This window comes from Molothrus aeneus, chromosome 17 (genome assembly GCF_037042795.1).
Source record: "Molothrus aeneus isolate 106 chromosome 17, BPBGC_Maene_1.0, whole genome shotgun sequence".
In the NCBI taxonomy this organism is placed as follows: domain Eukaryota; kingdom Metazoa; phylum Chordata; class Aves; order Passeriformes; family Icteridae; genus Molothrus; species Molothrus aeneus.
This window is the reverse complement of record NC_089662.1, coordinates 14,717,014-14,737,929: the sequence shown is the minus strand read 5'-3', so window position 1 is coordinate 14,737,929 and position 20,916 is coordinate 14,717,014. Positions and strand designations below refer to the sequence as shown.

Below are 20,916 nucleotides of genomic sequence, written 5' to 3'. Positions count from 1 at the left end.
AGCCATGCACTCTGTCCCCAGTGCTACTGGGATGCAGAGAATGAGTTAAAGCAGATGGGATTAGCAAACTGCAGATCATCGGAAATTAGCCAATGTGGAAAAAACCCTTGGTCAGAACTGCGGTAAGACTATCTAAGTAGGTCACAACAAAACCACATCAGATGAGCAAAGGAGGTGTAGGTTCAGTCTGTCAACATGAAACCAGACGTTCTCCCGCTCTGCCCTGCCAGTAACCCTGAGAAAAACAGCTACTGTCCTGGTCACTGGTTTTTAAAATTCAGGCATGTTCATCCCTATTCAGGTGGCTTTCACTTTTAAGTAAATGAGTGTCAATGTCATAAATCTAAAATTTCATTTGATTAAGTTCACAGCTGATATTTCAGAGGGCCTTTAAAACAATCTGAGGTACTCAATGAGTGTTTGTACAGCTCCCCTTTTATTTCCTGAGCTAGTCAGACCAGAAATCAAAGGAAGGCATGTGATGCTGTTATACACTGTCCCATGTCCCTGTCAGCCCAGCAACTTGAACTTGCACTGCATGGATGGATGGATGGATGGATGGATGGATGGATGGATGGATGGATGGATGGATGGATGGATGGATGGATATCCTCAACTGACTTTATAAACAGAAAGGTGCTAATTAGCATTATTTTCCAGGATGCACAGGAGACTTTAGAGACCCAACCCCAGCAGCAGCCTGGGCCAGGAGGGCATTTGAACTTAGACCAGATAAAGCTGGTTTAAATTTTATTTTAACTTGCCGATTAAAATTGCTAATTAATTACTCACTGCTATTTTAATTCAAGTGCATTTTTATGCTGTTTTTGAGGCAGTGGCCAATGATTCAGCTCAGTGGGACATGTCTGAGGCTCTGTTGTTGCTGTAGGGCCAGGCTCTGGCTGGAGGTGGGAGCCGTGACCAGCTGTGCCCTGCTCAGGTCAGCTCAGCCAGGGGAAGGGTTCGGGCAGGTGAACGTCTGGTCGGAAAATCAGGGTCCACGTCTGCCCTGGGCACTGCAGAGCAGGCCTGGTGTGACACTTGGCAGGCATCTCACCCCGGTGCCAGAGCAGCCTGCGAGCCAGCCTGTGCCACTGTGACCGCAGCGGTGGCTCTGGGGACGGGGAGCAGTGGTGGCTCTAGGGACAGGGAGTGATGGCAGCTCTGAGGGACAGGACACAATGGCGGCTCTGGGGATGAGGAGCACTGGTGGCTCTGGGGACAGGGAGTGATGGCAGCTCTGAGGGACAGGACACAATGGCGGCTCTGGGGATGGGGAGCACTGGTGGCTCTGGGGACAGGGAGCGATGGCAGCTCCGAGGGACAGGACACAATGGCGGCTCTGGGGATGGGGAGCACTGGTAGCTCTGGGGACAGGGAACGATGGCAGCTCTGAGGGACAGGACACAATGGCGGCTCTGGGGACAGGGAGTGATGGCGGCTCTGGGGACAGGGAGCGATGGCGGCGCTGTAGCCGCTGCCCTCGCCGGCAGGGGGCGCCCCAGGCACCGCCGCCCCGGCGCGCGCGGCGCGGGAACGGTGGCGCGCGCCCGCCGCCGCGCCCGCGGCCGGACGTGCCCGCCCGAGCGCCGGAAGCGGCGGCGCGCGGGGCGCCGTGGGAGCGTGAGCCCGGCAAGATGGCGGAGTGAGTGCGGGGCGGCGGGGGCGGCCCGGGGCTGCGGGCCACGGTCGTGCCGTGCCGCGCCGTGCCGTGCCGCGCCGTTCCATTCCGCGGCATGCCGGCCGGGATCGGTCGCGCTGCGGGGCACGGGCGGGCTGGGCTGTGCAGTGCCGTGCCTGCCGGGGGTACCCGTCCCCTCCGCAGCGGCTCGCGGTGCCGTGCCGTGCCGTGCCGTGCCGTGCCGTGCCGTGCCGTGCGGGCGGCGCAGTGGCGGAGGCACCAGGACCGGCAGCGGGGTTGTTGTTGCTGCTGTTGTTGTTGCTGTTGCTGTTGCTGTTGCCGTGCCCAGCCGGGTGCGCCGGCCGTAGCCTCGGTGCCAGGCTCGGTGCACGGCGGGGTGGGCGCTGCGGTGCGTGAGGCAGTCAGCATCAGCCCGCTCCGGGAACGGGAGCTTGCCGTGTGTGTCTGATCTGACTGCTTGTGAAACGCACCGTGAGGAGCCGGTCACCGGCACGAGCTCCGTGGGATCTGGCGGTGGGTCCGTGCGTATCTGCGGTGGGCTTTGTCGTGCTGCTCCCATCCGGTATAATCACACATTGTATTGTCCTGACAGGTCTGCAAATGCCACCCACGAAGTCATCAATGCCACCCTCCACACTTTGCTGGCCGCTACTACCAAGTTGGTGGCACCTACACCTCCCAAGCCCATCCTTCCAGTTCAGACTGGAGTCCAGGCACAGCAAGAGGAACAGTCTAGTGGCATGACGATTTTTTTTAGTCTTCTTGTTATAGGTGAATGATGAACTAACTGAAAGTCTGGTAATCTCTGTTAACTGTAGTCTGTGTCTAAGGACATAGGCCAACTCAAAATCATAGTTATTATTTCCCCTCTGGTTCTCTCTGAGAAGTGGGATTTTACACAGGCACAGGGATTTAGAACATTTGTGGTGGTGGAAGCCACTGCTTACACTGGTGCTTCTTCGTTTATTGCCAAAGTGAAGTCTACTAAATCATTAGAAGTTTGCTTGTGTATTTTAAAAATAATACTTTAAAGTATATTTTACTCTTTTCCAACACTCCTCAATATCCATTCTTTTCCCTTCACAGCTATTTGCATCATATTGGTGCATTTACTGATAGAATACCGGCTTCATTTTTTACCAGAGAGCGTGGCTGTTGTTTCCTTAGGTGAGTAACCGTGACATTTTTATGTTGGATTTGCGTTAATCCAGGGAGGAACTGTCAGTAGTGTGCACTAGAGATGTTATGAATATGAACGAGCCCAAACTTTCTCTGGAGAAAGAGGTTCTCATTTATTAAAACAGCTGCAAGGAACGGAGTACCAAGGATACGCCCAGGCACCCACACAGGGAGCCAAAACCAGAACGGTGCGCTAACCCCAAGCGCACTGAGCACTCCCCAGATAACAAGGATCCAAAAAGAAGAACCCTGACCCCACCGAACTGCCCCCATTTATAGCCCCCTTCGAGTCCAGGATTGGTCCGTTTTGGATCCGCATGGTGATTGGTCCATTTCCAGGCTTCTCATTGGTCCTTAGCGCCGTTCATTCTGGACCAATCGTTTCTGCAGGGCTTCGAGTGATTGGTCAGATCTTCCATCCAATCCCGCTTCGACCTCGCCTTGCCCCGCCAGGCCGCCCTTCCACCAAACCCTGGGCCCTTCTTCTAGAACCTTCTAATAACCCCCCACTCTTAACAGAATACAATTAATATAACATAATTAATAGAATATAATTGAACTATATCCTAATTTAACATAACTTAACTTTTACCTATGACAGAGATAATGCTCTGTTGTGTGATAGCCATCACTAGAAAGGGACAGCACACTGAATGCAGTGAAGAAAACAAGTAATTCTCAGAGTTAAATTGATTGAAGAAATAAAGAAATGAGCATACACACAGAGACTGGCCCAGGAAAATGACATCTGTAGGGATGTCACTGCCTAAGTACTTTGGCATCTTCCTGTTTGCATCCTCAAACCTCTCCTCATGGAGATCAGGTGTGTACTTCATTTGGAATAAATTTGGAGTATTTCTGAGCCCACAGTTTTATGTCAGGGTAATTGAATTTATTTTTATGCTGCTGCTCCTGATTTTTAAATGTATAATTGAGGAGCAAATCGGGCAAAATATTAATTATTTTCTCTAATGTATTATTCTCTAATATTCATTATTTTCTCAATGTACTCTCAGCCCTGGTGGGAGTACAGCACCTGTGTGATCCCTGCAGCTGCCAGCTCAGTGACCCTCTGGTCCTGCTAATGCTCTGCACAGCTGCAAGAGCACAGCTTGAGTTTCAAGTATCCAGTTTTGCCAGCAGTGCCAGAAGTGAGGTGTGTCCTGTTTTGACTTGTGAATTTAGCAATCCTCTCAGGAAGTTATTGAAGGCTAATAAAAGTGACAGCAGAGAAGAGAGATATGATTTTCACAAGTGTTTTTCCACCCATTGTCTAGGCTGCTCAGAAGCTTCTGGTTTATGTTTTCTAGAGGGTGTGTCTCTCCTGGTGGACAGGGTGGGAGTGCCTTCTCTGAGGCTGGATTTTTATCCTCATCCTTATAAGTTGCTGGAATTTTGTTGGTAAAAATAGTTTCCAGAAATGTTTTTTCTCTTTGATTTGTTACTGAGTTTTAACATGTTCTCAGGAAAAATAAAGGTTGGTTCCAATAAGAAAATGCCTATAAAATTTTCAAAAAATGAGGTATAGATTAACTGTTACTAACCCTTCTAATTAGCCCCTTGACAAAACTGACCTGCCCGATTTAATAGAAACAGCTGATCTAAACCTGCATTCATTCATTCATTTAGTAATAAAGAAAGAGTAGTTTGTAAATGCATGTGGCATGTGAGTGGCTGTATCTGCATTCTATCCTTCAAGTAACAGCAGACCTTTGATGTTGCTTCATTTATGTTTTCCTCTTCCTTTCCACAGAAACCATTTCATGGAACAATTATTTCTACCCTCTGGGACGGATGCCTTCCCAGATTTCTGTATAAAGGAAGGCTTAGGCCTCATGGCTTTGTGTGTGTGACACATCCATCAGCAGTAATCCATGTGATTCTGTTTGTGAGACTCTCTTGTTAGCTACAGCATGAGAGAAGGTCTCATGAGTTACAGAAAAGCACACTTAACATGAATTACAGGAAGGCATACTTCAAGCTTCTCAGACACTCTGTACCTTTCATTTGGAGTATTTGGCTTCTGTCCCAGTGCTTGACTATGAAGTCTCCATTCTGTAAATTATAAAACACAACTATGCAGAAGCACAGATCTGAAATCTGGCTGAAGCCAAGTTCCCTAGAACTACTTGAAAATAATTGATGACAGTTCATGAGTTATCTTCATGACTTCCAGAAGAAATCTTGTTACAGTTTTATGTTTGAGGATGTATGGGAGGAAAGAGTGCTATAACCTTTAACCACTGAGTCTGCAGCAGCCTTGATAAAATTCTATCTTCTGTATTCACATTATTTCTACATGACTTAAACAGTGTGTAATTCATTTGGAAAATAGTTCTGACAGGATCCCCACCCTGATCAGAGTTTGTTGCCTTCTTCATTGCCAGAAAGGGCTATGATTTCATTCAAACAAAATTCACTTCTGTGGAGAAGACTGATTTCATTTAATCTACTTTAACTGCAAATAATATTGAAGTGACATGAAGCACAGAAGCCTAACTCATAACTTCCTGATTCTTCAGCAAGAAAGGTGAAATTTCATTTGAGTGCAGCTTAGATGAGAAGTGGTTTTGAGTAGTTAAGCCTGTTATCTTTCTGAACCAGTGAGCATCACACTCTCAGTAGGTCTGCTTGGAGCTGGGCTATCCCAAGAGACAATCTGTTGTGCAGGGAAACTCTGCAGTTATGTAACGTATTGGGAACTGGGGATTCGGGGATTAAACCCAAAACCACTCAGTGTTTTTCTGGTTTAGGAGTGAAACTAACTTGCACTGTGTTTTGCATTGTTTTCACTTCTAAAACTTGGAGAGCTGATAAACAGTGACACATTTTATTGCTATTTCAGAATGTTTTCTTATTCTCTCCTAGGTATCCTTATGGGAGCTTTTATAAAAATCATAGAGGCTCAAAAGCTGGCCAACTGGAAGGTATTTATTGTTACAAATAGTTGTAACAGTTTTTAAATGTAGAAAAATCCCTAAATCTCACAAAAAAGGCTTTGTAATACTTTATGTTTTAGAGGGCAAGTCCTGGCAGAAGTTTCTCCAAGAGCTGAAGTCTCCAGTGAAGCAAGGATTCTCCTACTGTTTATCCACATTATCAGAGCAGTGAACTCTTCACCATTCCTGCTTTAATTTAAAATCTTGCAGCATTTAAACTATGATTTTGTTTCACAGCACCGAACAATTTATTAGATCAGTGAACTGATTGAAGTCACAGTGATTTGAATTGCCAGTTCTAAACAGAATTTATATCAGCCAGCTGAACATCTTGGTCTGAGTAGTGAATTTTAATCCTAGCTTGCAATTTTATATTTCTTGGCAGTTTTTGCCCTAAAGGAAGATCTTTTTCTCCTTAGTTGAAATACATTAAAATGCATGGATTTTCAATCTGATGTAGCTTTTGAACTACATATTAGACTTTTTTTTTATCAACTAACTACACTGGTTTGGTGTACACTTGTTTAAACAATTACATAGCTCAGCAGTTGTGTTGAAATATTTCATTTTTACATATGAAGTCATTGGAAGCAGTGGGGGCTGCAGTAGTTAGTGCTTTTCCATTCATAATTTGTGTCAACTGGATTTGACTTAAAATTGAAAATCAGTTAAATGGCCACAACATCAGCATTTTAAATTAGTTTCTTATAGATTAAATAAAATAATCTGAGTAAGATCATGCATGTAAGAGAGAAAAAGAAAGCTTCATGCTCTGATTAGAGCACTTGTTCTCTAAACACAGCAAATACTGATCACAGCTGATGAATTACATGGGGGTTTTCTGGGAAGTGTTGGTCTCATCTTGGGAGGCACTGGGGAGCTGTGCTTGTTTGTGTAGTCAGCCAAGGTGAGAGGCCACAGATACCATGTTATTATTTTTTTATTTGAGTTATTTTCACTGTAATAAAGCTTAGGTTTTAACATAGGCTGTTGTAATGTTAGATCAATAATTATGGACTTTATTACATGGTTATAAATGGTTCTAAATTTACTAAATACCTTTTGTTTATCTGATAAGATAAAAATTGAAATATTTAACTGCGGGCTATATCCCTGTGCAAAGCAAATCTTGGATCATCTCCCTGCCCTGAAAACTTTGCTGTGTAATTTCTGCTTATCACGCCTTAGTGAGCGTTCATTCAGGTTCAGCACTAAGACCTTGTGCTTGCTGGTTGTTCTTGGCCAGCACAGCTGATAGTCAGAGTCCTCATGTTTTATTTTCCTCTGCTTCCATGCAGCACAGACACAGTCCTTCCTCTCCATTGTTGTCAGTTCCCTGTCCAGCTCTGTTTCAGGCTTTTGTGGGGTGCAGGTGCTGTGCTGGCAGGAGCAGGCAGGGTCAGCCTTGGGCTCGGGGCTGTGCGTGCACACCCGCGGCCTGCGGCCTTTCAGCCCAAAGGATGAGTTTGCTTTGCTAAGCCCCCCAAATCCTTTAAGATGATTATCACTGGTACAGGCAGGAATGAGACTTTAAAGAGCTGAGTACCTCTGTTGTGAAAGCTGGTGTTAGAACAGAACAGAGCAGTCCATCAGCTGTTCACCCCGGTTTAAACAAGTCAATTGGTGCTCATGGAGGTGACAGCTCTGGGGGGACCAGGGGAGGAAGCAGGTGGGAAAAGAGACTGGCCCCTCAGCTGGGATTCATTTGCCTTTTGTGCCTCCTCTGCCAGCAGAAAAACCAGGGTGCCAGGCTGGGGGTGCAGCGTGAGCAGTGTTAGCCAGGGGATGAGATAAGTGACAAAGACTGAGGACACAGAAAATAGCATCTTACCTCATGGTGGGTTCCATTTATATCACTGTGAGGGCAAAGAGGAGCCATCAGAACAGTACCATTCAATTCAGGCAGAAATGACATCTGCTGAGAAGAATCCAGCCTCAGGCCCCTCAGGTGGTGTGTCACCTGAGCCTGGTCACCTGCAGGGGCTGATGATGTGATTTTCTTGTCAGGTGATGAGTTTTCCAGTGAAACTGCTTGGTCCCAGTTAACCTGTTCTGTTCAAACAGTGGCCAAGAGGTCACTGTTCCTTGGCAGTCCTTACAAATGTCCAAACTCTCAGATAAAGAGGGAATGCTCTTTGTGGAAACAGGAGGATTTTTCCTTTACCATAAATAACCTATTTTCTATGCAGCTTTTTTGGAGACAGTAATTTAAAAGAAGTAACTCCTAGCTTTCTATCACTGGGTTCAAAAAGAACAATAGAAGCAGCAGCCCTGGAATAGTGTACTGTTCTTCAGTCTTGTACTTCATGATAAGAAGGGAGAAAGATCTTTCATTTTCCATCACTATTTTTAATAGCTTTTCTTTTGGAAGATTTGATGTTATTTCAATAATGATGATATCTCTGAAATTATAATGATTTTTTTTTTTGCAGGAAGAAGAAATGTTTCGTCCAAATATGTTTTTTCTGCTTTTGCTTCCACCTATTATATTTGAATCTGGATATTCACTGCACAAGGTCAGTCCCTGCCAGACACTCATTTTGGATGCCGAGGTTTTGTTTGGAACAGATTCTGCTTTTAGTTATCTCCATGAAGCTTAGGATAATTGCATTAAATTCCATTATATTAATCATTAGGGAATTGAGAGTGCAAAATTTAAACCTCTTCAACCCAGAGTGCAGGGAGTGTAGCTTGTTGCTGATAACTGAGTGCTGGCAAGGTGTGGGGCACAGCACAGATGAGGTTTTCCTTGGCTGGAGAGGTTCTTACCTCACCAGAGCTGTACAAGGGCTGCTGTGAAGGAGGAGAAGTGGGAAGGGTGGGGTCACTCCATTGCTAAAGAAGAGGGAAATGTGTGTGAGGTTGTGACCCTTGCTGGGGGCCCGTGTTTCCATGGGCATTTCTCACAGCTGCCCTCCTGGCCGAGGGGCTTTGCTGCTCCCTTGGGCAGCCCTGGTGCTGCAGGAGAGGAGGGAGCAGTGGCCATGGAGGTACCAGGAGCTGCTGCCAGCCCTGGAGACCTTGTCATACAAAATCACAAGCAATGGACCAGCAGCTGGGAAGTGTACAAGCCTTTTTCACATGCCCTGTCTCCAGCAGAGGGATTAACTTACACTTTTGCCAGGTGGGAAATATGTCCAAGTGCTGGTGAATATTTGCCTGAGGATTGGGTTCTTGTTATGGTGCTGACAGGGAGTCAGTCCTGGGAGTCAGGGGAGTTGCTGTTGTCCTCAGGAGAGCAGCAGTCTCTCCAGGCAGGTGGTGTGGATGTGTGTCCTGGGGCACCTGGAACCAAACTGAGCCTTTGTAATGGGAAACCCAGTTGTGAGTTAGAATCTAATTAAATGGAAACCCAAACATGAGATTTCCCTCAGGCCATTTTTACTAATTTACTTATTTTATTACTGTGTTCCAGGGTAATTTTTTTCAGAACATTGGTTCCATCATTCTGTTCTCAGTATTTGGCACTGCAATATCAGCTTTCATTGTAGGTGGAGGAATCTATTTCCTGGGCCGGGTAAGTGCTTTAAAGCACTCCATTTTATCTGGCTGTTGGTTGAAAGTCCCTTTTTCAAGAGCAGACAAGTAGAGTGCAGGTGAATTGCTGGTCACAAAGGGCAGTTCTCTGCTCTCACAAAGGCAGTGGCACACCCCCCTTGCATGGATATTGCTGGAGAGGCCATGGAGTCTCCCTCCCTGCAGGACTCAAAGCTCTCTGGACACGATCCTGGCTCCAAGGGCTCTGTGGAGCTGGAGGGGTGGGGTCGGGGACCTCAGGGGTCCCTTCCAGCCTGAGCCGCTCTCTGACACAGCATGTGTCATGGGAAAAGCAATTAAGACTTGAGTTTTACTTTCTCTAACTTCCACAGTCTTCCTGTTCCAAAGCCTGTGTTCTCTAGAGCCATCTCACACTCCACAATTTTTATTTTTTTTTTGCTTCTGTGGTTTGGTATTTCCCATTGGTTACACATAGGCACAGATATTTATCTTTTCTCTCAGACTTCATTCTGGAAGGCCAAGCATTGTGTCCTTTCCTCTTTGCCACTCAGATTTCTCCTCCTCTGAATGTCATGGTTGCCCTTCTCACCTGACTCTGCTCTAGTTCCCTGATCTTGGGTGACCAGAATTGTAGCAGTAGATTACAGTGGGAGGGCAGTGTTAAACTGGACAACATCACTACTGTGAATTTTTCTTCATAATGAATTCAGGATTTGATGAATAGTTTGGTTTTTAAGAACAGAAGAACACCACAGTTAATTGTGATTATTTTCTACCATTCTTTCAGGCTGATGTAATTTATAAACTCAACATGACAGACAGGTAAGCTCTTGGGGAAATGGTGTAGTATATGAAATAAAGCTTTCTTCAGGATAGCTGTAGGTAGGAAGTGCACTACAGTTGGCCACCTCTTTTGGTCAGTGTATAGACTGCTGAGATTCAGCATTGTATGTGAAACTAAGAAATAGATGGAACACTTCTATACCCTCTTTATTACCCTTATTTCCAAATACTATTGTATTATATTCCATCCTTTTGCATTCCAGTGTATTCTGTTCTGTGCTCAGTGATTTCTTGAGATAGATACTGGGTATTTTAACCAAACTTTAAGATTTGTAAACCTAGATTAGCTGGTATTATTAATATATGTGATAAGGGTATAACTTCCTTGTCCACATCCTCTCTTAAAAGACAGGGTAAGTTTTTCAGAATCAATAATGTAAATTTTTCAAGAACTTGGCAAGTGGCCAAGTTCTTATGACAGGAAAGAAAGTACTTTGTTATCACTGTGTAGAAACTGTAACACAAATACCTTTGGTACTGTTGTTCATGTGAGTTACTAGGTGCGTGGTTTTCTTTCATCTAGTTTCCTCTTTTGTGTTCTCCCAGTTTTGCATTCGGCTCTTTAATATCTGCAGTTGACCCCGTGGCTACTATTGCCATTTTCAATGCCCTTAATGTGGATCCTGTGCTTAACATGTTGGTTTTTGGAGAAAGTATTCTCAATGATGCAGTCTCAATTGTCCTGACCAAGTAAGTGCCTTGGAGCCACCTGTGTTTATGGAAACAGTCACTACATCATTTTCTGTTTGTTTTTTGGTCTACAGTTATCCTGCCACCTTCCTTTGGAACACATTGTGTATTTCAGGTGTAAGGCTGAATCTTGGATGGTGCTTCTGTGTCAAAAGCAATCCAGAACGTGAGCTGCACGGGCAGGGGACAGTAAATGGCTGCCTCATTACCCCCACCTCAGAGCCTTGTCTCATTGACCCTAGATAATGGATTCTTTCTAATTCCATTCATGATCAGCTCTCTCTCCATGGAGGGTCCTGGCAGCAGGACCCCACATGTCACCTGCCAGCACAGCAATGTTCACCTTCCCTGCTGCTCTGTCTGTGCCATTGGCTTGTGCCCAGAGTGCCACTGTGCCTGGGGAGCAGTACAGGCCATGCAGTGGGGTGGTGTTCATGTTGGGGCTACAGGAAAGAGGAACCTCCAGTATCCTTATCTTCTGCCTGTGATCATTCTTTGGGGCTGAAAGAGAGTGGAGAGATATATCTCCATCTTATTGCTGAAGCCAATAGATGTGACTGTGAATGTATAGAAGGAGCAGCTGTACCAAGCAGGTAGTGAAGTCAGAGTAATTTTCTAATGGATTAATTGCTTTTATTACAGTTGTGGTGCTTTCAGTACTGAAGGCTAAAAGCAGCCAAAAGAAACACTAGCTAGAATCTGTGTGTTCTTTGCACAGAATTTTCATTAAATATATTCCTGAAATTCAAAGAGGTTTCTTCCCTTTCCTGTTAAGAGCTGCTTTGTTTTCCTTCAGTGACCTTCTTGTCTCTCATCCACACCTAAATATTTGATGAGAGTTCTTCCTGTTCATTTGTTCTTCTCAGAGGATCACATGAGTTTTTAGCACTGTAAAATGTGTTTTCTTTTCCTTCTCAAAGTTTGAACATTGTTTTCAAATGCTGGGCATCACCATAGCCTATTTACGCCATTCTGGGATTCTTCAGAGGAGCAATGCTGGATTTTTAGCAGAATTAGGTTTCCCTTTGGGGATTACACTGAGGCTTGATTTAACGTCTTTTGACATTCCTCTTGTTATATATATCACAGTAAAACCTTTTAAGAGTGGTAGCAACAAAGAAATGGGAGTCTTTTTTGTTGTTATGCTCAAAAGATGTTTGATATTTTTGGATCCAGGCTTAGAATGTATAACCATTTCTTTTTATTTCTCTTTTAATTGTATCTAGCACAGCAGAAGGTTTGACAAGGGAAAATATGTCAGATGTAAGTGGATGGCAAACCTTTCTACAGGCACTGGGATACTTTCTCAAGATGTTCTTTGGTTCTGCAGCACTTGGCACACTTACTGGTCTTATTTCTGCATTAATATCCTTTTTTAATTTTGGTGATATATATGTATACATTGGTGAACTGCAACATCCTAGTAGTATTTTTCTCTCCATCTTCTCCAGCATTTCTTAGAGGATATTTGTTATTAGACATTATTTTGGTTTTATGTTAGTGTGCATGGGGGTGTATTAAAAGTGGCATCAAATTTTTATGAACATAATTAAGGTCTGAAATGTTGTATAATAGCTTATGTGCATTGGAGTGTTATAAGATATGGTAATTGTTTTGTAAATTCAAAATATATTAATTCCATTTCAATACCAATCCATTTTAACAAGCATATGGCTTCTTCTTTACATACATAAACCAGTTAATTAAAAAGAAAAAAAAGCTGCTTTTCCCGGGGGCCTTGAGTCAGCCCAGCTCGTTTGTCCCTATGGATCATGTGCAGGCAGCTGAATGTGGACACTGTTCTGTTTGCATTTACCCTGGGTTATATTTTGCCTCTTCCACTTCCATGAATTGGTTGCTAAACAACCCAGGAGCTGCTGTGCTGAGATCAGGAAGGCTGTTTGCTGTAGCCCAGACACCTTTGTTACTTCTTGGGCTGGTTTAATGCTAGCTCTGACTTCACTGTGTGAGACTGGGCTGTGCAGCTGTACTTGGATCAGCTGGGACACACTGCCAAACACTTGGTTTGTAACAACAGGAAGAGAATATTTGATTAAATACACACTTATTTCCCCTTTTGGTTCATCAGCCTAATTCAAAAACTTTGAAATTATTCCATACATCACAACAAGAGAGGGAGACAGATGTTCAACACTTCTTTGATCATATCTAAATTATACTAAGTCAAAGAGAAAAGCAGCTTGTTTGTCCTTTAGAGTTACTAGTGCCTCAATAACCTGTTGTTATCAGTATTGTAGAGGCACATCAGTAAGAGATCTTTGTGTCTAGCTCTGTCTTCTGACAGACTTCTACCAGCAGTAGCTTCCATAAGGCACATTCCTCTCATAAGAAATTACTCATCTTTCCATACTTGAGTTGAATATGTAGATTTTATCGGTTATTCAGTAGAAAAGTACATTAAGTGTAATCGTTGTTTTGTAACGGAATGAACACATCAAAATATTTCTTTGATTTATTTTTTAATTTACTTTTTCCATAACATTTCTGGGTGTACGTACTAAAGCACATTGATTTAAGGAAGACACCTTCCCTAGAATTTGGGATGATGATTATCTTTGCTTACCTTCCTTATGGACTTGCAGAAGGGATCTCCCTCTCAGGTAAGTAGCAAAATGAGTTCTGACCACTCTGTTTGATATGTTAAAATATTTGTATTGCTGTAGAAGCAGCTTTTGCCTTGTGAGAAGATTACTCTGGAGGGTCTCAGCAGTAAATCCTTGTGCTGACTGCCCCGTTCTTGCCCACAGGTATCATGGCAATCCTGTTCTCTGGCATCGTGATGTCTCATTACACTCACCACAACCTGTCCCCAGTGACACAGATCCTGATGCAGCAGACACTCAGAACTGTGGCTTTCATGTGTGGTAGGTGCTGCCTGCTATTAAATCTAGTATTAGTCCTTTAAAATTTCACTTGCATGGAACTGTGGTTCTGTTGGGAGCAGCAGAGGTGTGGATTTGCATCCAGGCATTTGTGTGTCCATGGTCCTTGTCTTTAAGAGAAGAATTCCTGAGAGTGGGGACTGGAAGGCACTCAAAAGTCACCTTTCCTGCCACACTGGATAAGACATGCAGTAAATCTCTCTCCCATCCTGCAGGCTCCTGCTAAGATTTGCCATAAGATTGATGGCCAAATAGAGATCACTGACTCTTATTTCTCTAGTCTGTTTTTAGTTCTGGGAGGTGGGGGTTGAGTGGTATTTTTTATGTTTTTAATATAAAAAGCTACTTGCAAAAACAACAACTTTACATATGAAGGTTTTTGGAAGTAGTGGTACAAGCAGCTCAGTCCTAGAGCCTTTCCAGTTCCTTTTGCAAACCAAACCTTTGAAGAACTGACATGTTCCTGCATTACAAACATGACCCTGGTTTCTGGGGGCTGCCATGAATGAATTCTATATTGTTTGCAGGAGGATGCAGTGTGAGCAGGGAGTGGCTTTGCTGCAGAGGGAACTTAACCACTCCTTAGTGAGCAGCAGCAGCTCTCCAGGGTTTGGTCAGGAAATCCTGTTTTATGTACTGTATGTAGTAATTAATAACAGGAGTAGAAAAGGTTTTCTGGAATTGTTTATTTAAATGTGATTTCTCTTTTTCAGAAACGTGTGTTTTTGCATTTCTTGGCCTGTCAATTTTTAGTTTTCCTCACAAGTTTGAAATGTCCTTTGTCATCTGGTGCATAGTAGGTATTTACTTCCTTCCGTATCTTTTTAGATGCATTTTTGGTATTGGGGAGGGGGAAACACCTTACAGTTAAAATATTATAGAATAATTGTTATGATTTATAGGATTTTATAAAAAATTCTCTCTTTTCCTAATTCTTTTGTTTTGAAACCCATTTCAGCATGCCTTAGTGCAGTGACTCTGTGGATCTCATTTCACATGGGACTTGGCCCCACCTGTTGCCATTATAATGGTTTAATATCAGCATGAGAAATGTGTTCCTTTTGCAGGGAGGGCAGTGTGGGTCCCTTTCCAGCTGTGTACAGCAGTGTACACTGGCCCATTCAGTGCATGCTTCAAGGGAAGGATTGTTATCTACACTTCCCCAGAGAGGGTATCAGCAAGGGAACTGCTCTGCCTGCCCTGCACACAGCTTCCCTAGCTAATATTTATCTAAGGTGTGACGCTTCCTTCTGGGTGGCATTGCTCTCTCAGGCGTGATGCAAATTGTGTAATTTTGGGGTGATTCATAAAGGAAAACAGCACAGCCCTTCAAGGATCCTGCTGACTAATTCTAGGATATTTACCTTATCAAGGTCTGTTTGTAGTGGAGCTCTGAGAAAATCTTGCCTTTTTCTGAGTTAAAGTTTTCTCTGTGTTTGTTAATTGTTTGCCATTAAATCAATAGTCCCCTTTTTTTTTCTTCTCTGCTCTCAAAAGTGTTGCTTCAATGTGGGGTATGTTTTATAGCCTTACCCAGGGACATGTTGAGAAACAGGCTGATGTCTATTTGTTTGGCTCCTGGCCTTCCTGAGCTACAGGGAGACAATAGAAATACCTTATTGCCTCTTGGCTGCTGCAGCCAGGGAGTGATTAAAGGAGCTGAACTGAGGAGCACTTTTACCCAAAGTACTTCTTGGTCTCCCTGGAATGTCTCCTGGGTTCCATTTATTTATTATAAGTAAAGCAACTTGGTCTCCATCAGTGACAGGTCTGGTTTAGTTTCAGTTAAGCAGACAAAATGTTTCAGGAGCAAAATTCCACAATGCCCTGTGCTGTGGAGTTTCTGTTCATGGAGCAGTACACCTGCCTATGAGCAAAAAGAACATATTCACCTTGCCCTGTAAAACCAGCTGCAACTGGGGCCTCGTGGATGTAACACATCAAATGGTCTTTGCTTTTATTTCTGTTTTTCAGGTGCTGGTTCTCTTTGGTAGAGCAGTGAATATTTTTCCGCTTTCCTACCTACTCAACTTTTTCCGTGATCATAAAATCACTCCCAAAATGATGTTTATCATGTGGTTTAGTGGTAAGTTAAAGCTCAGAATACTGAGAACCAGAAAAAATGTTTTATCTCTTTCATTGTGTGGCCCACTCGAGGAGGAACCAGTTTCTCATTGGTTGAGCAAAACTCAGCTGAACATTTCCCTATTCTGATACCCAAGTGCAAGGAAATGTTCTCTTTCCCCTTTGTGCTGGAGGACTTTGCTCTGGTGAGCCCCACGAGAGCTTTTCTGTGTGGAGGCTGCTTGTCTCTAGGCCCAGCAGCTTCACAGTTTGACCAAGAGTGTCTGAAATGCTCAGACTTGTTTAGGGTGGCAGCCAGGTGGTAGATCATGGGCACGGACAGGATTGTGAGGCCCTTTGGAGGGTGGGGAATTGTGAAGCCCTGTGGAGGGTGGGGAATTGTGAAGCCCTGTGGAGGGTGGGGAATTGTGAGGCCCTGTGGAGGGTGGGGAATTGTGAAGCCCTGTGGAGGGTGGGGAATTGTGAGGCCCTGTGAGCCCTTTGGAGGGTGGGGAATTGTGAGGCCCTGTGGAGGGTGGGGAATTGTGAAGCCCTGTGGAGGGTGGGGAATTGTGAGGCCCTGTGAGCCCTTTGGAGGGTGGGGAATTGTGAGGCCCTGTGGAGGGTGGGGAATTGTGAGGCCCTGTGGAGGGTGGGGAATTGTGAGGCCCTGTGGAGGGTGGGGAATTGTGAAGCCCTGTGGAGGGTGGGGAATTGTGAGGCCCTGTGAGCCCTTTGGAGGGTGGGGAATTGTGAGGCCCTGTGGAGGGTGGGGAATCGCTGCTGGGCTCTCTGGGTGCTCAGCTGCTGCTGCTGTTGACTCTCCCCTGCTGCCCTATTCTCTCCCCTGAGGATTACGTGGTGCCATTCCCTATGCCCTCAGCCTGCACCTGGGCCTGGAGCCCATCGAGAAGCGGCAGCTCATCGGCACCACGACCATCATCATCGTGCTCTTCACCATCCTGCTGCTGGGAGGGGGAACCATGCCCCTCATCAGGCTCGTGGACATCGAGGACTCCAGACCACGCAAGAGGAGCAAGAAGGATGTCAATCTTAGCAAGACAGAGAAGATGGTTTGTTTGGGCTTTCATTCACAGCATCACTGGGGTTTGGGTGGGGAGTTTTTTCTAGTTCAGACATTTTTCAGTACTAGTACGTGATTTTTTACTAAAAAGTAAGATGAAGGCAGTAGAAAAAGCCAAGGTAGTAGGACAAAGCCAAGCAATATAATTCTAATATATCCCAAAGACAGAGTTTGGTTAGTGTTGATACAAAATGGTAGTATTTGGACAAGGGGAGGAGAAATAATCTCTTAATTCAATCCAATTACAGGTTGAGCTGTATAAATTAAACTAATCCCTGGAAAAGCATAAAGCAGATGATAGAGGATTGAGTCATATACAGAGAGAAAGTAGTTGCTACAGTGTGAGATGGAAATTAATCATAAAAGGCAGATGGAAATTATTTTGAAAAATGCAAAGGTTGTGAGAAGGTCATAACAATAGCCCCCCTCTGACTGGACTTTATTTTAAAGCAATTTCTGGCAAAGCAAGAGATCTGACAAAGCCAAAAGCCATTCTGGAACCTCTTGTGCAAAAGATGAGACTAAAAAGTATCACAGAACATTTTTTGCCTGTTTTTCTCTAAATCATTGAAAAGTATATGCAGGGTATTGTTCTGGAGGATCTTAAGAACATTTTCGCCTCACATGAGGTTGGTTGTAGTCTTTAGAGTGACCTTGCACTGTCCACACAAGGAAGTGCAGGCAGAGTGCAGGGACAGGGCATGTTTGACAGGGCTCGTTTTCAGTGGGACAATGACAGCAGTGGTGCTTGCTGGATTAAAGCATTGTCCAGCTCACAAGAGAAAACCTGCACAGTAGAAACCTGTTCTCAGCAATAGTGACAATACAAAACATGGAACATTTGAGGTCTTTTCCCTTTCAGCATGGAAAGGGAGCTAAGTGGCTCGGGGATTCAGTGGCTGAACAGACTCACAGTCCTAAGCCCTGCAAGGCTGGGACGGGGATCAATTCCATATTGTTCCAGCATAACAGCTGGTTGTGACAAGGGACACCACAGAGCAGGGGCTGAAGCAAGGAGGTGGGATGACTGCCACTTCTCTCGGTTATTCCATCTTTGTGATTTTTCTAGGGAAACACCATAGAATCTGAGCATTTGTCAGAGCTCACAGAGGAGGAATATGAAGCTCAGTACATAAAACGTCAGAACCTCAAAGGGTTTATGCGGCTTGATGTGGAGTATTTGAATCCTTTCTTCACCAGAAGACTCACACAAGAAGTAAGTCTTCCTTATTTTCTTGAAGAAGAGAAACTGGTCGAGTTGGTGGTTGTCCTCAGTACCACACAGGGCTCGTCGTGCAGCCACACAATGTGTGTGGGGACAGTGGGACATCTGTGTATTGCTCATGCATAGAGAGAGCAGCTGTAATGAGCAGCTGCTCTGTAAGTTGGATTAAATGAGCATCTCAGAGCTCCCCCAGTTAAACTTGGTGTAGGGATTTGCTGAACTTGCCTTTAATTGTGCAGGGAACCATGAAGGGCATCAGGAGTCACTGGCTGCTAGAAAAAGCTGCTGCCACTCGAGCAGCATTTTTAAAGAGCTGTCACACACAGTTCCTGCCTCTTACTGTCAGTGGTCCTGTGACTTCTGGAGCTGTGCTGTTGCTGCAGAGTGCAGTTTGTATCTTGGAAACAGGCACCAGCATTGCACCCTGTGCTTTCCAGACTGCTCGCTTCCCACAGACAGGGCTCTGGGGCTGCACATGCAGGACAACGCCTGACAGTAATTAACACTGAGTGGCCCCAAGGTGTAAATACTGTGCCTTTTTACTCTCATGCCTCAGAAATCTGAGGCTCCTTAGTCACAGAATTCACTGTTTTTCCAATTGCCCATGGAAGCATTTTAGCTGTGGAGTTAATAATTTTGTGTAAGTGCACATTCCATCTTCCTAGCCTGCTCAAAAGTACTGTTTTTCCTCTTGTTTTGTACTTTTCAAAAGTACCATTTCAGCACTTTCCCTACAAAAACTAAAGTAATTTATTGCAAAACCAGAAAGGAATCAAAAACCAAAGTAAGCATCTGATTCGTAGTTGGTAGCCAAAAGCACAGGCTGCCATCCAGATTGCAGCCAAAGGCTGGAAAAATAAGCATGTGAATCACCACGGCAGGCCACAAGGTTCCCAGTGTCCCTGGGAGCATGAGGAGCAGAGGCAAAGCCAGGCCCTCCAGACAGCATTAGGATTGTTGAAACACACAGAGCAGGACTGTCTAGAGAACACAGGTAAAAACAGCCATCACCAAAGCTGTCATCTGTAGCAATAATGAATATTTTCTGTGGGGAAGCAGTGGTGCTCAGAGGGCAGGAGCAGATGATCCCCGAGGGCTGTGCCCAGCCCTGGCCCTGCAGTGCCCTGGCAGGTGAAAGGCCGTGCTTTGCTTTGCCCCAGGACCTGCACGACGGGCGCATCCAGATGAAGACCCTGACCAACAAGTGGTACGAGGAGGTGCGCCAGGGCCCCTCGGGCTCCGAGGACGACGAGCAGGAGCTGCTGCAGCAGAGCGGGGCCGGGGCGCGCTGAGCTCGGGGCCATGGAGCGCTGAGCCTGGGCTGGGCTCCTGCCTTGCAGTCTTGTGCTCCTCGTTTAGGTGACACCCACAGCTCTGCTGTCGCTGTTCAGGAAGGGAAACCCACAAGGGTCAGACGCTGGCTGGGCTCGAGGAAGAACCTTTTGCTCAGACTTCACTGCGCAGCAAATTCCAGGCAGCCCGATGAGGAACAGAAGCATCTGCCATGGAACGATGACATTGTTAATGGGGATGGGTTCCTCCCATCCCAAAACCTGCTGGGCTCACACGCTGCAGGACAGGGCTGTGTGTGGCTCTGCAAAACAACAAATTGCACTTTACCTTTTATAAATATAAATATATTCATTCACAGCATGAAGAATCTTGACAGCTTATACTGTGAATTGGTTTCAGCACTAGTAAGGGAATCTGACTGGAGGAAATGTATAATTTATGGAATTTGCACATTTTGAACCCAGAAAAGATGCATACCTTGACAAGAGCAGATGTTGCACATACAGGGAATCACCTCTGAAAATGTAGTTTTGCCTCTTAAGAAATCCTTGATTTCTGTTTTATGGGACTTTTCAGTTTTTATAGTAAGGGATCTGATCCACAGTACTGATTATAGCATGGTTTTGGGGAAATGGGGGTCTGTGACAGCACAGAACTGCGTTTGAAATTGTAGCTTCTTTTCTTTGGCTAAAGCCAGTTGCAGTTGGGTTTCTATAATTGGCAGTTGCTCCTTGCTGGCACTTTGGCTTCAAATCTTAGAAAAGAGCAGCTTCTGTTTTGCCTAATTTATGAAATGTCCCTAACACCCCAGAATTCACCAGTGGAATTTTTAAGCTTCAGCGGAAGCAAAAGCAGGACATGCATGAGGAAAAAGAACCTTCAAAATCTAATCCAGGTACAGAAAGATTAATATTGCACGTGGCTGAAGCAGTCTCTGCTGGGAAGTGCCAAACAGCTTCCATTAAGCTGTTCCATTTTTCTCTTCTGCTTACAGTGTTTCGGAGTCTGTGTTATCACTGCATTTGTTCTCCATGGCCCAGTGTTTGCTTGGCATTGCCAACACCTGAACGTGTTTGTTACACATTTGCCATGGTGACACATGCAGCAGTTTGCTCCCACTGCCAAATTCCTCCTTGGTCATTTGCATATCCATTGTCAGGATGTGAATTACAGTTCAGCACCGAATCTGACATGCAAATGTGCATGTTTGTTTCTGAAGATGTGAGACTTCGTTTTGGTCTGGTTTTGCTACTGAGTTTTTCTAATCCACTGCTTACCTACCGAGAGAATAAAAGTTCAAGAATGTATTCAGAATCCTGAACCTGTTGTCTGAGCAGTTTTTCAAAATACCACATCTTGTTCCCTGCTGCCCTTTCCCTGCCTGTGGAAAGGGCTCACTCCTTGTCCCAGAGCTGGGACACGCACAGCTAGGGCTGAGCAGGCTGTGCAAGCCGTGAGTGCTTGTTTCATCCATGGGGAATCTGTGTCAACAGCGGCCTTCCTGAATTATAAACTTCAGTTACCCATCCCTCCTCCTGCCTTTCCCACCTCTACGC

At 44.9% G+C, this 20,916-nt stretch overlaps 1 protein-coding gene across 2 annotated transcripts; it reads left to right on the top strand.

Moving 5' to 3' along the window:
• The first annotated feature begins 1,560 nt into the window (after positions 1-1,560).
• On the top strand, positions 1,561-20,681 carry SLC9A8 (solute carrier family 9 member A8). Of its 2 annotated transcripts, none has more exons than XM_066561423.1 (16): positions 1,561-1,645; positions 2,235-2,413; positions 2,729-2,809; positions 5,690-5,748; positions 8,193-8,276; positions 9,176-9,277; positions 10,046-10,080; positions 10,648-10,791; positions 12,018-12,156; positions 13,307-13,412; positions 13,560-13,676; positions 14,408-14,490; positions 15,669-15,780; positions 16,611-16,831; positions 17,912-18,058; positions 19,427-20,681. In XM_066561423.1, the coding sequence occupies exons 1-16, from the start codon at positions 1,638-1,640 to the stop codon at positions 19,694-19,696; spliced, it is 1,887 nt and encodes a 628-aa protein (XP_066417520.1). In that variant the 5' UTR covers positions 1,561-1,637; the 3' UTR covers positions 19,697-20,681. The 2 variants fall into 2 exon arrangements, with proteins under 2 accessions (XP_066417520.1, XP_066417521.1); XM_066561424.1 differs by having other exon boundaries at positions 19,228-19,540.
• Positions 20,682-20,916: the final 235 nt, after the last annotated feature.